We start from the raw sequence: 18,437 nt of genomic DNA, 5'->3' as shown, positions 1-18,437 counted from the left end.
CTGACTCTTTGGGTGGGCAGGCCCACAATGGGGACTCGCACATGACTTGAGTTTTCATCTTCTCTCTCCCCCCTCCCTTTTTTTTTTCTTTAATTTTTATTGTTAATTTTCTATTTTATTTTGAGACAGACTTGTGGAACACACACATACACAACCTTGTAGAACATAAACTGTCTTCTTTCTACTTTGTTCAACTCCAGATTACATTACAGTGTAAGAGCAAAGGCAATGAGTTCTATCCTGTGATGGGAGTACTTAGTGTGATGATAGTGAATAAAAATGTAAAAGATGTCTCCGGTGTTCTTTAAATTATTTTTCAATGTGAGTTTGGGCCTGAAGCAGACTTATTGCATCCTCCTGTAAATGTATTGCCTCTTGTTAATGTAATAACTGTTCCTTTTGATACATTTCTTTCGGTTGGTCACATTTACTATTTGGACATATTCTACACACATACGAATACGGTGAATATGGTTAAAGCCCTTCATTTAATGTGAAATGTGAGGATTTGCATTGATGGGAGCTGTAGTTGTGAACAAATTCTACTCAGTCTCCAGGAAGTCAAACAAACGGATTCCACTAAACACCTTTTTTTTCATTCATACCCTTGTTTCGAATAAACTGTTCATTTGGTCTCGTCTTACTGCGATTTGCATAGTTTCTATCCTGGGTCACAACAATCAACGTTTTTTGACCTCAGTCATTAGAATAAATGAATGAAGTCGATGCCATTTCACTTCCTCTTTCAGCGAACTGTGCTTTGCTGTGCTTCAATGTATTGCGGTTGGTGACGAGCCCTTCAAGATGAGAGGGACCTTTTGACCAGTCATCTCCAAAAGCGGAGAGTTAGAGGATGCAAGAGACTGTAGACTGCACTCAGTTTAGTTTGTTGGCCACCCCAGCAAAACAGCAGAGCAGATATGTGAAGCCTGACGAGAGGATGTGGTTTGGTTGAGAGAGCAGAAGGGGGAGGAGGGCTGTGCAGTGCGCGTTTTGACAGTTTCAAGTTTCCGAGTCCAATTGGCAGGTGAAGTTTTGGGCACTCGCGGCAGTGGTAAAAAGGTTTTTGACTTGTTTGCCGGCCCTTGTGGAATGGCTTGTGTTCCGATGAAGACCCTTTGATGACAAAAGGTTGAAGATTATGGAAACCGATGAGACTACTGGTGACCCGTGGACTTCCTGGTAACAACTTTGTGTTCTTTTCATGTCTTTCTGTGGTTTATTTCTCTCCATTCATCTTTTTTTCCCTCACTTTGTCACTGGATATGTTGGGATGCCAACAGAGAAACTTGGACTTGTCGCCATTTCAATGTTTTAGTATGTCTCGTCTTTATGCACCCATCAGCCACCTTTTCTTCCTCTCCTAGTTGGGTTGCTCTCCACACTGTCTAAACCAAGACTAGTCATATCTTAACCTTGCTTCTCAAAAGGGCACAACAGCCTTTTTTTTGTGCCCTTTAGAGAGGTTTAGTTCATGAACTGCCCATCAATAATGGTATCATCATTATTTGACTATTTTGACCGACAGCCAACTAGCCAACATGACTGTGACTGCCTCTAATTGTAACAGTCTCTTCTTGGTGTTTTTCCAGTTCTCCAGTGCCTAGGGACATCATGTACTCCAACTCCCTTGACCATCCTGGTGTAAGTCCCTCCATTCAATCTCTCTCCCCCCCCCCCCCCCAGTTTCTCTGTCTCTTAAACTGTTACATCAGCTATCGATTTGACTGGTTTGCCAGCTGTTCAGTGTTTTTTTTTTTTTGGCCTCTCCAGAAAAAGAGAAAGCAGGATCCTGGCCCCCTGATTGAGGTGATTCTCATGTTTGTTGTCTCAGACATTACCTTCTTCCTCTCTTCTTTTTTCTGGCTCTCTGTCTCAGCATCAAGCGGAAGCTCCACCTCACCTCTGTAACCGCAGCTCAGAGCACAGGAAAACCGTGACAGCGAGCACAGCACACATGCAAAAACTGGGTACATGCAAGAAGCCGGCCGAATCCATAGAATGAAATACATAAATCCCTAATGTGTTTGACGTTATTTGCAAATCATTTCGGTTTATGTCTATTTGAAGCCAAGGGAAATGATAACCGTCCCCATGTTTGCTGTCAAATGCAGTTTTGGAGCTGCCACAAGCAGCAGGAGAGAAACTACTGTTGCACAGATTAGGAAACAAGCACCGCGCGCAATCATCATGCTGTGTACTTCCTCGTCCCTGTGAAGCAATCAACTCGGTTGACTAATTATTTCTAATGTTTTGAACTAACACGTCCACTCACTGTGCGTTCACTTGCTTTCACAGTTGCTAATTCTCGTGGAAAGAATGCAAAAACGAATGAAACTGACATCCGGTTTCCCCAAACCGAGTTTATTGACAGCTTTTTATTTGATGGAATAATTCAATGCAAATACTTTGTATGCACATGGAGCATCGAGTACATGTAAACCCAAGAGCACATGGCTTCTAATAGTCGGCCAAGCATGAGCAGGATTGCAGCAGACATTTTACAACACACGCCATTCTACTTCCTCTTATAGACATCACGCAGGAAACGAGAGTACCACAGACTGAGTGGCACCTCTTTTCTTGATAACCCCCCCCCCCCTTTTTTTTCCTCTGTCTCGTTTCTCTCTCCCTCCCTTTCGTTCTTCTTCTATTGGGTTCCCCTGATAACCCTTTTATTGTTTCTGCTAATCTTTCTCACCTTTCATTTCCTGTGTTCTCCGCCTCTGCCATGTAGGACGACGAAGAGTACGACGACGACGACGACGACGAGAAGACCTCTCCAATGATCAAGGACTCTGAGGTGAGACACCGCCCCATCCACGGACCCCCAAGGTCCTTTCTCTCCAGCGCTACTTTGCAGGACATCAAATCTACGTTTCTCACCTGTGTACAAGACACGCAAACGGAAATGTTCCTCCGCCTTATCTTTCCAGATCTACATGAAAGGTCCTGCAGCAGTAGTGTTAGTGGTGTTTTTTTGTTTACACTGCAGGAGCCCAGCAACAAAAGGGTTAAACCAGTGGGGAAGTCCAACAGCATCACAGGCGTCATCACCCCAGTGAAGACCCCTGCCCTTAAACGCCTAGGACAGTCCATCACAGTAAGACCCTTTCACAAAGACACACACGTCCAGACCCATACAATCCCAGTCCCAGTCAAACTTCTATCATACTACGACAGCCATTCTGTCTGTGTTGTGTGCCTTCAAACGCACAGACGTGTGTGTGTGTGTGTGTATGCTTCATTGTGTTTGTAACACCCTCATAACCCACTCACCTTCCCCCAGCGCTCCATAAGTTTCCGCACAGAGGCGCGACCTTTGACCCCGGTCCCCCTCCGCTCGCGGCAAAAGGCGGCCTCGTTTCCGAGGCGACGTAGCAGCCAGTGCTGGAGCGACACGGTGCAGAGCCACGACCTCACGGCCAAGGAGATCAAACGGCAGGAGGTACTGTGCTGTGAAGGGTCACGTGTACGCCTCCAGACCCATATTCTCTAAACATCCCAGAGGAGGAAAGGTGATCAGCAGACCTAGGATCAGGCTTCTCTTGGTCTGTGTGCTCTCCGTTCGCTATGCTGGGTTCTGTGAGGTTTGTGAGGCAAAAAGCTGCAGGTCTGTAGCACGTTGGTTTGGTAGGTCGAGGAGGTGGGTGGGTGTAGTGGGTCAGTGGGCTGTTTGGATCAGGATGTGGTTGGGTCCAGGGTACGGAAGGTAGTTTGGGTTTGGGTCTTCATCTATGATGACTGATGACTTACTGTCATCAGTAAGTCATCATGATCCCTGATGACTTACTGTCATCAGTGATTGTCTGTCATATTTCTCTAAAGCTTTTGATTTCGAAAGAGGATGTGAGCTGGTACACAGAGGCCATGTACTTCCTATTTTTGAACAATCAGCTGTACATACTTTGTGTGTGTGTGTGTGTGTATACTTGCTTCACTAATTGTGTGCCAGTGTGGAGTGAAGTGTGCAGGCGGTGTGGTTGTCGGGGGAAAAGTGTTTGGACCTAGTTTGGGACTGAATCAAAAATACTGGCATGATATTGTAGGAGGAAGAGAGGCTGGTAGAAAGGCTGTGCAGTGTCTTGCAGAAGGAATGTGTCAGCAGTTCTTGTGTTCCGTCCTCCAGGTGATCTATGAGCTGACTGAGGGAGAGAGGCAGCTGATCGACGACTTCAAACTGGTCAAGAAGGTACGACTCCTCCCTGTGAACAACAGGGGGCAGTATTGGCAACCATTCTAAACCAAACAAACAGAGCTTCCAGTTATTTGGTGCACATAAAACAGAATATTCCTTGATGATTCCTTAATCCAAAACGAGTCGCCTCCTTTTCGTCCTCTCTTTTGCACACGTGTGTGTGTGTGTGTGCGGTGATACAGGTGTACTATGAGCCGATGCTGACGCTACACATCATGACAGAGAGCGAGCTGGGGCAGATCTTTGGGACTCTTGACTCGCTCCTACCCCTCCACGAAGGTATGCTAGCGCTCCGGAGGAAACGTCTAGAAAAGTCTCCTCCGAAAAACTTAAGGTAGCAGCTTACAGCACCTCCCACCCACGGTTTATGAAACCTCGGCGAATTTCAGATTTACCCGTCACCCTCCTCGCCCACACACACACACGCAGACAAACCGTTCCAGAAGATTCCAAGTGACAGAATGAGCGCAAGTGGAGAAGTGCCGGTCCGGAAAGTAGAAGTGCTGTCGTGTGTTTGTTCCACCCATGGCGCTGAGCCCGTCACCTCTGCCGATTAGCGCACAGTAAAACAATAACAACAGCGGGCAGTAATAGTATATCATTATAGTGCACGGGTCATACAAAACAAAACACTTAGGTCACATCCCCAATATGTTTTCTTGCCACTCCTCCCTTGGATCCCTAGCACTCGATCGCTTCTCAGAAATAATGATAAACATTTGAGGGGATACGATGGAAGGTGAGGAGTGGAGGAATGACCGAGGAAGAAGACTTATCAGCCACAAAACCAGATACGTCTCTCCTGAAACTGCAGCATCGATATGCAAAACGACCTTTGCACTGGTTCTGTACGTGTGGAGGAAGCAGGTCTAGTGTTTGAGGACAGGGAGGACGGTATGACTAAGAGCACTCACCGTGGTAGTTCTTCTACCTTCTGAGCCTGCGTTATTTCCTCCTCCCTACTGCGGAGGCAAAAAGAATAGTCTCTTGAGATCAAAACCATGAAACACTGGCCTCTTAAAATCCTTCTGTTGACAATCCATAGTTAGATCATGGTCATAGAATCAGTGCTTGTGTATTTGGGAAAAGTTTTTGCTTCCTACTCCTTACCAGACATAATATTTATGGACTAGGATATTCATTTAATTCTAAATTCTGGAATTCTGCTGTCAATTATATGATTTATTTGATTGGTTAGTCTTGTTTTCTTATAATGTTTTTTAATAATCTGTTAGTCTAAATGTACTCTGTTCCGTGTCTGTTCTGCAGACCTCTTGACCCGGCTGGAGGGGCTGAGAGGGTCAGAGAAGACGGTTGGTGAGGTGGGGCCCACTCTGATGGACTGGGTGAGTACCACCGTTCTAGTCTACACCTCGGGTGAGCTGGTGTGTGAGTGGGACAGAGAGCATCTCTGTACCCATCATGTAGAATTATAACTTTTAACTCTCTCTCTCTCTCTCTCTCTCTCTCTGTCTCTCTTTGTCTCTCTCTCTCTCTCTCTCTGCTTCCATCTCTTTCTCGCCATCCCCTCTTCTATCCATCCCTCTCTCCACAGTTCCCTTGTCTCGGGGTTTATGTGACCTACTGCTGTAACCAGGTGGGGGCCAAGGCCCTGCTCGACCAGAAGAAACAGGAGAAGCGCGTGGAGCAGTTCCTGCGCCTCTGCCAGGAGTCCTCCTTCAGCAGGAAGTTAGACCTATGGAACTTCCTGGATCGCCCTCGGAGCCGCCTGGTCAAGTACCCCCTGCTGCTGCGGGAGATCCTGAAGAGCACTCCGTCTGAGCACCCGGACGAAGACACGCTGCCCGATGCGGTGAGTCCCTCAAAAAGGAATACGCACCTGCATGCACACACACACACACACACACCCTCTCACGCTTTCATTTGGGGTTTCAGTTGGAGCTGATTCAGAGTATAGTGTCTGAGGTGGACAGGAAGACTGGGGAGGCCGAGTGTCAGTTCTACAGACGAGGCCTGATCTACCTGGAGGACGGCCAGAGACTCTCGGAGATCCAGCTGTCTCGCTTCCTCTACTGTCACGGAGAGCTGAAGAACAACAAGGGACAGGTTCGCCTCTCATCTCTCCTCTGTTCCCCTCTCCTGTCTTCCCCTCTGTTCTCCAGTCCTCTGCTCCCCTTTGCTCTCTTTCCCTCTGCTCCGCTCCCCTTTCTTTGCCTGTTCTCTACTCCCTCCTCCTCTCGTCGATGTCTCTGATTTGTGTGTTGATGACAGCTATTGTACGGATCTTTTACACTCTCTGTGTGTGCTTGCATGTGCGTATCGCCAAATAGCGGCTGCACGTCTTCCTGTTTGAGCTGGCCCTGGTGGTGACTCGGCCAATAGAGGACAAGGAGGCGGTGCAGGCCTTCCAGGTGTACCGCCAGCCCCTTCCAGCCGCCCAGCTGTACGTGGAGGACCTGCCCGACAACGAGGGGGGCGGAGGCGGAGCCTTCAGGGGAGCCTTTTCGTCCGGGAACGACAAAGGTATCCTTGCCATTTTCTTTTGTGTGTGGGTTCATGAACGTCATGGTTAGGTGGTTCGCCCTCTTCGAAAGAAAACGAGACGAGATGAAAGGGCGGAGGCGAAGGTAACAATCCGTCACTTCACCCCCCCCAGACGGGTCCCCCCATGGACACAAAACCAAAATATGTTTGGTTTCCACTTTTGTCTCCATCCGCCTCCAATGTTTGTGACTGGAAACTCATGCTGCCTCAACGTCCTCTCATCTCGTTACCTATTGCCCTCTTCCACTTTTACCCAAACTCTCCCTCCCTCTCTCTCTCTCTCTCCCTCTCTAACACACACACACACAGTGAGAAACTGTTTCCGTGTAAGTGTGGGAGGGCGCAGCAAGGCCCAGTCTCACAGCCTGCAGGCCAACGACTCCTTCAACAAGCAGCAGTGGCTATCCTGCCTGCGCCAGGCCATGGTCCAATCACGAGACAGGGGAGCCCAGACCAGCCAATCGCAGCCATCATCCCGCCTCTCCCCTGACCTGGCTCACATTGCTGGGCTGAGTCTCAGCTCAGACACAGAGATGACAGACAGTAGCAATCAATGACCGAACAACAACCGATGACAGCACAGTAGCATTCAGTGTCTCACCTTAAGGACTTATTCCCTCGACTTGAAGAAATTGTTCTCTCTCTCACACACACACTTACACATGTAAATATACATATGTGTACCCACAAACACACCTACATCTATTTACACAAACACACACACACCTACACACATGCACCAGAAGGGTGTGCCTATTTTTACACCTCAGCCATTCCACTTTGAAGTGAACTATACATTATTGGTTTTATGTACAGAAAACAGTGTTAATGAATGTAACATTAATTTGTAATTTGATGTTATTGTTTTGTTTTTGTTTTTCTTAATAAACTGACATTGAAAGTCCTATGCGTCACTACTTCACAGGGTAGGGGCTAAGTATAGTCAACCAGATCTAGAGGAGAAGATTAGTGCTGATTACGTCTCTCTCTCTCTTTCACTCTCTCTTTCACCCTCTCGCACTCTTTTCAGGTGTCTATCTCCATCCCTCTCTCCCCCCTCCCCCTCTCTTACTCTCCCCCTCTGTCCCTCACTATCTTTCTCTCTTCAGTGAGAGGACACGAGAGAAAGGGAGCTAGTCTTACAGAGGCAGCCCAACAGACACTGACAGTGAAACCATAGATGGTTTGCTCTAATGCATTTTTAACAGCTCAGCAGGGGATGGGAACAGCTCGCTCCTTCTGTTGGAGAGGACAGACAGACTGGACCCGTCAACAAGGTGAGGCTGTTTCCTTGGCTGTGCTCGTTCACCGTTTGGCTAATGACACCATTTGGTTATTCAGAGTAGTGATTTTGTTCTTTTGGACTTTATTTTGCTTTGGTTTAGCTTGGTGAACCAAGTCATTCCATGTCATGCGTGCAAGCGAAGACTAAGAATGTGTGTTTTGCGTGCCAAAGTTAACCTTTCGCACTGTCCTGTTATGTAAGTGTCCTTCCTTTGGGGACAGGTCAGTCTAGGTGTTGCATTCCAAGCATCTGTAAATCTGTTGGTTTATTATTACTGTAAAGCGTGGAAGTATATTTGGTTGAAGTGCCCAGCATTTGGGGGGAATAGTTTATTTCATAGGGTATTTCACAAGTTAAACTTAAATTAGGATTTCACAGCATTTGCACATAAGATGCCACTTATCCTTATGAGTTGGATGTGGTTAGACGACGCAGAGACATCCAAGTCCGTGTGAAAGCAGACCTTCACAGGTGAGCGAAACGCTTGCGAAATCGGGTGCAGGATGATAAAACACACCATATTAATTGATATATGGGAATACAAAACCATGGTCAGATTTCCCTACGTTAGTTGTAGGCTATAGATGATTAACACCCAACAGGGGCGAATCTAGGTTCCCACTTTTGGGGGGGGCTAAGCCCCTAGATAAAACCTATTATTGTTCCTGTGACCCAGCAAAACTAGCGGGGTCTTGGGGCATGACCCTCCAGAATGAGTTTTTGAAAATATCCTTTTAAATAGTGTTCTCTAGTGGGTTTTAGGACAAGAACTTAACAAGTTTACATTTAAAATATGAAGATTTGTTTGGGGGGGAGGGGGCTAATGAAACTTTTGGGGGGGCTCCAGCCCAGGCCATTTGTTGCCAATGCGTCCCAGGCGTAACCCTAATCAAAACCTATGCACTCACTGACTTGACTCTTGTTTGAATACCCATTTCTGTAATCAAACTTCCTAGAAGAGATGAAACACGACGGGATAGGTTTAAACTTGTAGATTTCTAATCGGCATTCAACAGTCACTTTCAGACCTAACCTATATCAAGTTGTCCAAGAGAAAAGTAATGAAAGAAGTTGCCTAAAGATAGCAGACAGCAGGCTTCCATCGTATTCAAGCAAGATTGTTCTTTTCCAGGTACCGAGTGCACACCTGAAGCGACTCTTCCTCCTCCCATCCCCAATCCTGCATTACATAACTGATCCTGGTGTGGAAAAACGACTTAAACCCACTGGACTTTAAACCAGAAACGGACACTGACCAGTGACCGTGTAAGCTCACCAGCAACGTCAAGGTTAATTGGTCGAAGCCGCAGCGCACAATCGTCCCGATGCCAGGAGCGACCCGCGCCACCATGGAGGGAACGTGCCAGGCCCTTTGCCGGACCCTGGTATCCCAGAAGGCCATTCAGAGGGAGACGGCCGACATCTCACAGTCGGTGCTCTACACCTCCCTCATGGGGCTGCTGCTGGTAGCCGATAAAGAGGTGGGGAAGCACCTCTCAATGTCTTCTGAAGGGCTCCTTTTAGATATCGTCTACTCAGCAATCTGTCCCTGGAGACAACTGGCTCTCAATGTAGCAATGGTGTGGCATATTATGCATTCTTCCATCCTATCATAGGTGACAGTAGTTGTCTCTAGATTATTAACAGGGCTCCGAAGAATGAACCGTGACTCACTATCAGTACACACTTGAAACGAATAGCAAATGTAACCATCCACTATATCAAAAGGTAACATGAACATGTAGTAAGCATGTGGTATAGAGTAAGCCAGAAGTGTCTTAAGATCCTCTAATGGGGTCTTTAGGTGGATAAGTGAGTTATACCTGATTTACATGCCAGACAACCAAAGGAAACCATCCCCATTGTGTAGAGATGAATATCCTATTCTATTTCATTCTTTTCTATCACTGTGGTGTTTTTATCGCTGAACAGCACCAACAAACACCGGTACGCCTCATTTCCTTTCCTCTTGTCATTAAGACTCAACATAGGTCCATCACAATTGTCAGCGGTTGTCTAGAATGAAGGCCTACCCAGCATGCTCTGTGCTATTGTGTGTTTATGCTGGACGTAAAAAACACTTTTATTTATTATTACCCTTTCATTATGCATAATCATTTCACAAATGCACATCAACACACATGCTACAGCACCTGTCAGCAGTCCCTGAATCTAATAGGATCAGCATTTGGTGTTGACCTCCTGTAATCCTCCTGGCCAGGCTAATTGGATAAACATGCTAAATCTGTACAGCAAACAGTGGACACACACACTACCACAGGCGTGACATGCAGGGGTCGGAACATACATAGACAATGAGACATGTCAGGTACTAAACACGGGTAGGGGAAGGGGAAGGATGATGTTTCCATGCCCCACAGAAAGAAAAGGTAGAAATACAATGTTTTGAAAACTGTTGACGTGGTGTCATGATGTAACATGCCCTTGGGTAGATCAACTTAGAATCTATTTGAATTCCTTTTTTCGACAGAAAGAGCAGCTGAACATAGGAAACGGACAAGTTGGTCTGCGTAACGTGGGGAACACAGTGAGTCTGTGTGTGTGTGTTTGTGTGTGTTTGTGTGTGTCTGTATTTACATTTGTACCCACGTGCATCCTACATGTGTGAACATGCATCTGTCCTGTACACGTGCATATATTGAAGGGAGGGAGCAACACACACGTAGCCTATACCCAACTCTTTCTTTCCTTTATTACATACCCCCCCGTCTCTCCACCTTGTCTCCTCTCAAGTGCTTTCTCAACTCGGTGGTGCAGTGTCTGTCCCACACGCGAGGACTGAGGGACTACTGCCTGCTCAGGGCCCACGTCCAGGAGAAGCACTCCAGAGAGGAGGCGCAACTCATGGAGGGTACGATCCAATCGCCGCTCTCCTCCGTGTGTGTCATGACATTGAACGTAGTCGCACGCACAAGTGCACCCTAGCAATCTGAACACGCAGACCACACAGCCCCTGTCCTCCACCTCTCCTCGTCAGTCCTGCCCGATCCTCGTCATATCTCCTCCCCCCCCCCCCCCGCCCCTCTATCATCTGTCCCAGTATGTCCTGTCCTTCTGTTATGTCCTCAACTCTCTCCGTCCACCCTCCGTCCCCTCCCCCCTGCCCTCCTCGTATTTCCCTCTCCCTCCATCTCTCCCTCTCGCCGTCCACTCTACCTCACGTGCTCTCCTTCGGTTTCAGCCTTCTCCAAGGTCTTGGCAGGCCTGTGGGACATCAATGGAGGAGACACCGTGGTGAATCCTGGGAGATTTTACACCCTCTTCAAAGAGGCCGTGCCTTATTTCAGCGGCTACAGGTGTGTGCGGACGAGGACGGCTCTGTCTCGGTGACACGACCCTGCAGCTGACAATGCCTCACAAAATTGATTTTAGGAGATTTTCTCAGCCCATGTTCACAGTTAGTAGCAGATATGTTTGGCTGATGTAGAGGGAGACAACCATCAATCTCATAGTGAGGATAATTGTAAGTTTTAATACGAACTATGTTCAAACTCCTTCTGACACTCCTATAGCATGCTCACTTACTATGAGGCTACACAAAATGTACCGGAGGTGGCATGTCAAATATCTAGCACCAGATTTGTTTGCTGTTAGCTTGTTTGCAGGTGGTGATTTAAGATACCTGCCAAAAAGTTGGAGAGTTAATATACTCATGATTATCATGCATACCCCAAAAGACACAGTTAATAGTGCTTTCTTTCTCTCCACATCCTCTCTCTCCCTTTCTCTATCTCTCTCTCTCTCTTTCTCTCCCTTTCTCTCTCTCAGTCAGCAGGACGCCCAGGAGTTTCTCAGGTTCCTATTGGACAGGCTGCACACTGAAATAAACCGACGACCGTATGTCCGCAGAAACGGCCTGGAGCCCGAACAAAAATATGCCAAAATCAGGTGTGTGTGTGTTTTTGTTTTGTGATTGTCACGGTGGGAAGACTTGGGCCTACAGTGACCTGTAGTTCATTGTTGATCCCTTTTTTCTCTCGATCTCTCCATCAGGATCGAAGAGGAGGCGTCTGCCATGTGGAAGCGACACTTGGAGAGGGACGACAGCAGAATTGTGGGTGAGGACGGTGAAACTATGTCTGGACCTCTCCACGTGTTTGTTTTTCTTCCTTTTTCACGTCTTGCATACAATTGTTTTTTAATAACCCCAGTCTCCCTTTTTCCTGTTCCTGTCTTCTCTCTCTGTTTCACTTGATCTCTGCTACCTCTCTCACCCCCCATCTTTCTCCGTCCCTTTCTCTCTTCTCCCCATTCACTTCTCAATTCCACACCCTCCCACCACACACACACACACACACACACACACACTCCAGACCTGTTCGCTGGTCAACTACGCAGCTCCCTACACTGCTCTGTGTGTTCTCACTACTCCACCACGTTCGACGTCTTCTGTGACCTGTCGCTGCCCATCCCCAAGAGGAGCACGGCCGGGGGGGTCTCCCTCAAGGAGTGCCTGGACCTCTTCTCCCAGGAGGAGAAGCTCGACAAAGAGAACGCCCCCGTAAGTGTGTCAACGTTGACATGGCTCGTTGGCGATGCCCGAAAAGACGTGTTCAGGGGGAGGGAGTGGAAGATTGTCTCGGGGCACGTTGACAGTTTCAGAAGCCGGACCCACCTCAAGCAGGTGTTTTGCTGAAACGTGACAGACCGCTGGGCATCCGTCCGTTATATGTATGTTTGTGGGTGTGTGTACGCATGTATGTGCGCGTGTAGTAGTGTGTAAGAGGTACTGCAAGTACATTTTCAAGACCATAATCTATAGTTTTAATATAAACTGTGTGTGTGTGTGTGTGTGTCCAGATGTGCGAGAGGTGTAAGAAGCGCACGGAGAGCACCAAGAGACTGTCCATCCAGAGATTCCCGCAGGTCATCGTCATCCGTATCCTCAGCAACGATCAGTAACTCATTACATTGTGACTAATGACAGTGGCTTCTTTGTCTGGTGTAATGATGATGGTAATTATGATGAGGCCGATAATTAGGAGCGTGATGATAACGACGGTGGTGCAGGGGTTGGGGGTGATGACGATGATGGTGATGAAGACTTAACAGACTCTTCCAGATCTGAATCGCTTCGCCATGTCTAGATACTCCATCTGTAAGAGCACAGTGTGCGTTTCCTTCCCGCTCACCAACCTGAACCTGGGACCCTACGGACCTGCTGACTGCGGTAACATATTTGTCTTACTTACTACCGAGTGTGTTCAAATGTGAGTGGGGTTTTTTTTTTTTACGCCGTGCGTATAAGAGTGTCGCAAGGACGTGTTGCAAGTGTGGGTGTGTTCGAGTGCGTGTGTGTGTGTGAGTGCACAACCAGAATGATCAAGTTGCTGTCTGTCCGTCCACAGGTCCTGTTCTCTATGACCTGTATGCTATGTGTAACCACTCGGGGACAGTGAACATGGGCCATTACACTGCTTCCTGTTTGGAAGACAACGGATGGTGCTGCTACAATGACTCAAGGTGAGACCTGGAGTACATTACGACACTGACAGCACACACACACACACACACTCACTTTTCCCTCACACACTTATTGTTGTCGCATTCTAAAAATATGTCTGAGGAAATAACCTCCCCCCATCTCTCAGTGTGTACCCAGTGTCGGAGAACCAGCTGCAGTCCAACCAGGCCTATGTACTCTTCTACCAGCGCAAAAACAGCACAGTCAGGAAGTGAGACTCAGCCAGCAAATCAGATCAACCATATCAGATCAAACATGCAACGTTTCAGCGAATTGGGGAAAATGTATTAAAATGTCTTTACCTGTCAACTGGGATGTTACTGACAGCAAAACCCCAGCTAATGTATCTCATTGTCTCAGCAGTTCACTCAAAGAGTTGGAACTCTTTTGCTATAATGGCATTGTGGGTCTTAGTCCAGATAGAAGAAGAAAATGGAGGAAGCAAGAGAAGAAACGCGTTGGACTCGGTTGGAAAGGTTTCAAGAAAAGGATGAGAACAAACAATTGTGAGAGTGCACTTACAGAGACTTGCAGACTGTTATTGTCTTGGCAGACTTCATAAAGCTATAGATTCTGTGTCCACACAGTCATGGAAAATCATAACAACATCATTAATGGATGCAAATATTTGGATTAAGTAGGCTTATACAGCAAAGCAGGCACATATACATTGTAGAAAAGAGGGTACACTTGAAGGCATATTTTTCTAAGACATTTTTTGTCCGAAGCCTCAGGAGTTTGACTAATTCACAGTTTTAAATCTTAATCTTAAAGTAATTATTTGACACTTCTGCATCTTTTCTTTGCTTCGATTCTTTTCCCTCCGTGTGAGGTTGCGAATTTGTACAAATCCATCATAAGGTGGTTTTAAAATATGATTTTGTACAAAGCAATATCCTTTATTTTCTACTCACAGCTCCTGATAAGATTCTCAAAGGAACAGATGTACTTGCAGATGATGTGGCTTCTATTCAGTGGAATGTAATGCTTTCTTAAGGTCTGCTATCATGAGACTGGATGGAATGTAACTGTAATCTGTTAAATGTTCAATAAAAATATCAATAATGTGTTCATTGTTTGGCCCTTTTCAACAACACTCTTTCATTAGATTTTTAGAAATCATATCAAATGTTTAGAAACACAACAGTAATTATATATCTATCCAAACATACATTTTTCTAAAGCAAAAAAGTCACTACACAGTGAAAAGAAAAAAAGACATACATCACAAATAGTACATTTAAAATACTTAACATTTGGTAATTATTAATACACTAATGAATTAAACATTAATGGGAAAAAAACATTTTATACATAAAATGCGTGTTTTCATGAATAAAAACAATCTGTTATTATATTTTTCACATTATTTAATCACTAGCTTTTTCCCCATTAGAGAAATAACTAGTATTACATTTCGCTTGAGACGAAGATGAAGTATGCGGGCTCATTTCAGTCTAAAAAGATACAGAAAAAGTACAGAAAAAACATTCATTCAAGTTTCGGACTATTTACATGAAAAGCACAGTTGATATCCAAGTCCATGCATCTGCAGGGATATTTTTGTTTTTATTTGGTGTTAGTCTAACGGTTTATTTTGTTAACGACGTCATCGTCATCACGCCGAGTGGAGAAGTAGGTGGAGTCTTCGTAAGTCAGGAAGAAGAGGAAAGCGGACACATATACGGTAGCTTGCTATGTTTTTCGTTAATTGTATACGTTTAAAGAAATTCTGCTTACACATTTAGGGCTCCCAGATCAGGATTAGGATGTAATTGTTTGGCAAAACGAAATTCTGATGTAGAATGAGCGCTAGCTACCTAGCTAAACCAAGTAATACTGAAAGGTTTTGACAGCCAAGTTAGCTAGCACACCGCTAGCTAACATAAGCTAGGCTAGTTTTGCTAGCTAATTTAATAGCGACTTTATCCTGGCTAGCTAACTACACGTAGCAGTAAACGTTAGCATGGATAACTTCATCATTACTCACAGCCAAAATATGCTTTATTCTTTCAACACTGTTCTCGGTGAGCTAGGTAGTGCTAGGCGGGGTAACGTAAAGTCGTTAACGACTTGGGTACAATAGAGATTAGCCAACAGATATTGTTGCTGCTGTATGGTCTAGTTTGCCAACAAGTAGCGAACATCTAACACTAGCTAGATATTTAGTTTTAAAAAGCAGCAGGCATCTTGAGGTAATTGTAGGACGCTGCCATGGTCATTTATCTTAATGTGATGGCCAAATGCAATGTTCAAATAAAGGAAATAATTAATTTTTAAATTGAAAATCATCTACACGCATTTCCATTGATAGATAAAGTAATGAGTACTAGAAAAGCCGTCCACGTCAGGAAACGTAGTCCCAAGTATTTAAATAACTTTAAACAGGTGTGATAAGTAGGCCAATTTGGGGTTTATTATAGTTTTTCTTAAGGCCTGTTTTATGTGCCATACTTAAAATATGTAATGCATTCATCACAATAACATTCACTTGAGAACTCTCTTAATTTTGCCTGTCATTCTGTTCTCTGAAGATGGCAGCCATTAGAAAGAAGCTGGTGATCGTGGGGGACGGAGCGTGCGGGAAGACCTGTCTGCTCATCGTCTTCAGTAAAGACCAGTTCCCCGAGGTCTACGTGCCCACCGTGTTCGAGAACTACGTGGCCGACATCGAGGTGGACAGCAAACAGGTGAGTTTACGCGAGCCAGTGACTGGATTATATTACCCAAATATTCATCACATTGCCCTCACTTCATACTGGTCACCCTTAATTACAAAGGATCCTTCCTCATGCCTCACTCTCACTTCTTATCCCTCTCTCTCTCTCTTTCTCTCTCTCTCTGTCTCTCTGTGTCTCTCAGGTGGAGCTGGCGTTATGGGACACTGCAGGTCAGGAGGACTATGACAGGCTGAGGCCTCTCTCCTATCCTGACACAGATGTCATCCTCATGTGCTTTTCCGTAGACAGCCCCGACAGCTTAGGTACTGCACTCTCAATCTCTCTCTCTCTCTCTCTCTCTCTCTCTCTCTCTCTCTCTCTCTCTCTCTCTCGCACACACACATTTTGCCTTGGTACATCCAGGAGTATTTATGCCAACGAGGCCGTTTTTTTTCTTTGACCTCCAAATGTACATTTACTGTAAGTGAGCGGACGTACCAATTGCCAAAAAAGAGAGCTTTAAAAGACCCACTTATCATAAATACTTTATTCTTTGTCAATAAACACACATTTCCATTGTGCTTTAAAATGCTGGATTTTCATCGATGTGGATCTTGAAAACACTCTTTACAGAGAACATTCCAGAGAAGTGGACCCCTGAGGTGAAACACTTCTGCCCCAACGTTCCCATCATCCTCGTGGGCAACAAGAAAGATCTGCGCAACGACGAGCACACGAGGCGGGAACTCGCCAAAATGAAACAGGTAACGCCGCGGTGCCTTAGTGTCTGAAGAAGCACGGCGTGTTTGCAAGTCTGTCCTTCCCTCAACCCTGCCCCTTTCTGCTCGTCTCTGCCCAGGAGCCTGTGAAGCCAGAGGAAGGCCGGGACATGGCGAACCGCATCAGTGCCTATGGTTACCAAGAGTGCTCTGCTAAAACCAAAGATGGCGTGAGGGAAGTGTTTGAGATGGCCACCAGGGCGGCGCTGCAGGCCAAGAAGCGCAGCAGGAAGAGTGGCTGTCTGCTCCTATAAGCTCTGGACGGAAGCTGTCCTCAAGCACAGATCTCGGACAGCTTCGTCCCTCAGCTCTTTCATAGAGGCTTGGGGTTTGAGGGGAATGGGGAGGGGGTTAGAGCCAAGAACAGGTGCAGGACTGCCCAATTCCAAATTGTCCCCTGTCCTCTTGAGCACTCCTGTAGATCTGCGAAGATTAGATTGGCATCCACATTATAGCTGTATGTCCTTCTTTTTGACATAGCGTTTACATCTCTCAATTCCCGTCAGGTGTAAAGTTACGTAAGCTACGGACAAGTGGTTGAATTGGAATTGGGCCAGGAGGTATAATATAGAACTGTGTCAAGCAGAAAATGAAGACACAAGTGATCCCTGCCAGGCCAAAGGTTCATACATGGGAGGGAGTGGGAGGGGGGGGACATGGAATTGGTAAATTTGAGAGAAAAAGATAGACAAAGACAATGTCAAGGCTAGAATACAGGTTAGATGGGTAAAATAAAGGCCATATCTAAGTGATCTTACATAGCCTAAACGTTGTGCCTTCAGAACAGTGGCTTAGAAGAGCCTGGAACAGGGGGGGGGGGGGGGGAGGCGGGTCAAGAGTCTGTGTCGCGGGGCGTGTCGTGGGGGGGGGGGGGGGGGGAACGGGGAGGGGGGGGGGGTGGGTGGGTGGACTCTTCTGCTGTCGTCACAGATCTTTAGGTGTTTCCCTTTGCGTATGTGCCACTTCAGTGAATCCTGTCTCATCATTGACTCAGTCTCCTCAGGCCCCATGTACTGAACTCAGGCACTGTGCTCAGCTTGTCTCCGGACCAGATTGTACGGAGGTGTGTTCCCCCACAACACAATAACCCGCTTGACATTCTTAGTGCTGTACGTGTGCCTATATTTTGTAACTCCAGCGTGTCTGTTTGAGAGCGAGTCTGCATGTTCGTCCATGTGGATGCATGTGTGTTTTAGTGTATGTCCGTATCCATGATATCCATGTGTTTTTTTGTTGTTGTTGTGATACACTTGATCGTCCATGTACTGTACACACACACACACACACACACACACAACCTGTTTAGTCTCCCAGACCCTGGCCCCATGCCAAAGCCCCCCTTTACACAGCCACAGTCTGGCATAGGGCTCAAACGGGTAACAAGACTCAACCACATAGTCAATTTGTCATCTTTAAATCATTTTCTTTTGCTTGTTGCGAGTTAACATTGAGAATCCTTCCCCCGCCCGCCTTTATTTTTAATTTTTAAGTTGACTGTATTGTGTAAAGGTTTTGCGATGCTGAT

The 18,437-nt window shown here is 46.2% G+C and overlaps 3 protein-coding genes across 4 annotated transcripts; all 3 read left to right on the top strand.

The window, feature by feature from the left end:
- The first annotated feature begins 953 nt into the window (after window positions 1-953).
- Window positions 954-7,607, top strand: arhgef3l (Rho guanine nucleotide exchange factor (GEF) 3, like). The gene is made up of 13 exons (XM_084679490.1): window positions 954-1,182; window positions 1,593-1,644; window positions 1,774-1,809; window positions 2,738-2,803; window positions 2,996-3,103; window positions 3,290-3,448; window positions 4,130-4,192; window positions 4,381-4,477; window positions 5,468-5,544; window positions 5,754-6,011; window positions 6,095-6,265; window positions 6,490-6,682; window positions 7,013-7,607. The coding sequence occupies exons 1-13, from the start codon at window positions 1,142-1,144 to the stop codon at window positions 7,258-7,260; spliced, it is 1,569 nt and encodes a 522-aa protein (XP_084535616.1). The 5' UTR covers window positions 954-1,141; the 3' UTR covers window positions 7,261-7,607.
- A 1,706-nt stretch (window positions 7,608-9,313) lies between these two features.
- On the top strand, window positions 9,314-14,540 carry usp21 (ubiquitin specific peptidase 21). 2 transcript variants are annotated; one of them, XM_084679378.1, is made up of 12 exons: window positions 9,314-9,469; window positions 10,480-10,536; window positions 10,743-10,860; window positions 11,191-11,305; window positions 11,778-11,897; window positions 12,003-12,067; window positions 12,323-12,510; window positions 12,810-12,888; window positions 13,072-13,179; window positions 13,358-13,472; window positions 13,601-13,684; window positions 13,837-14,540. In XM_084679378.1, exons 1-12 carry the CDS (start codon window positions 9,314-9,316, stop codon window positions 14,033-14,035), a joined length of 1,404 nt encoding a protein of 467 aa, XP_084535504.1. In that variant the 3' UTR covers window positions 14,036-14,540. The 2 variants fall into 2 exon arrangements, with proteins under 2 accessions (XP_084535504.1, XP_084535505.1); XM_084679379.1 differs by having other exon boundaries at window positions 13,601-13,965.
- A 542-nt stretch (window positions 14,541-15,082) lies between these two features.
- On the top strand, window positions 15,083-17,720 carry LOC146251633 (rho-related GTP-binding protein RhoA-C-like). Its single transcript, XM_084679380.1, has 5 exons — window positions 15,083-15,160; window positions 16,008-16,163; window positions 16,336-16,456; window positions 16,767-16,897; window positions 16,993-17,720. Exons 2-5 carry the CDS (start codon window positions 16,008-16,010, stop codon window positions 17,164-17,166), a joined length of 582 nt encoding a protein of 193 aa, XP_084535506.1. The 5' UTR covers window positions 15,083-15,160; the 3' UTR covers window positions 17,167-17,720.
- Window positions 17,721-18,437: the final 717 nt, after the last annotated feature.

Source organism: Hypomesus nipponensis, chromosome 18, assembly GCF_054491055.1.
Source record: "Hypomesus nipponensis isolate SF chromosome 18, ASM5449105v1, whole genome shotgun sequence".
NCBI classification, from domain to species: Eukaryota; Metazoa; Chordata; class Actinopteri; order Osmeriformes; family Osmeridae; genus Hypomesus; species Hypomesus nipponensis.
This window is presented reverse-complemented; position numbering and strand designations above follow the sequence as displayed.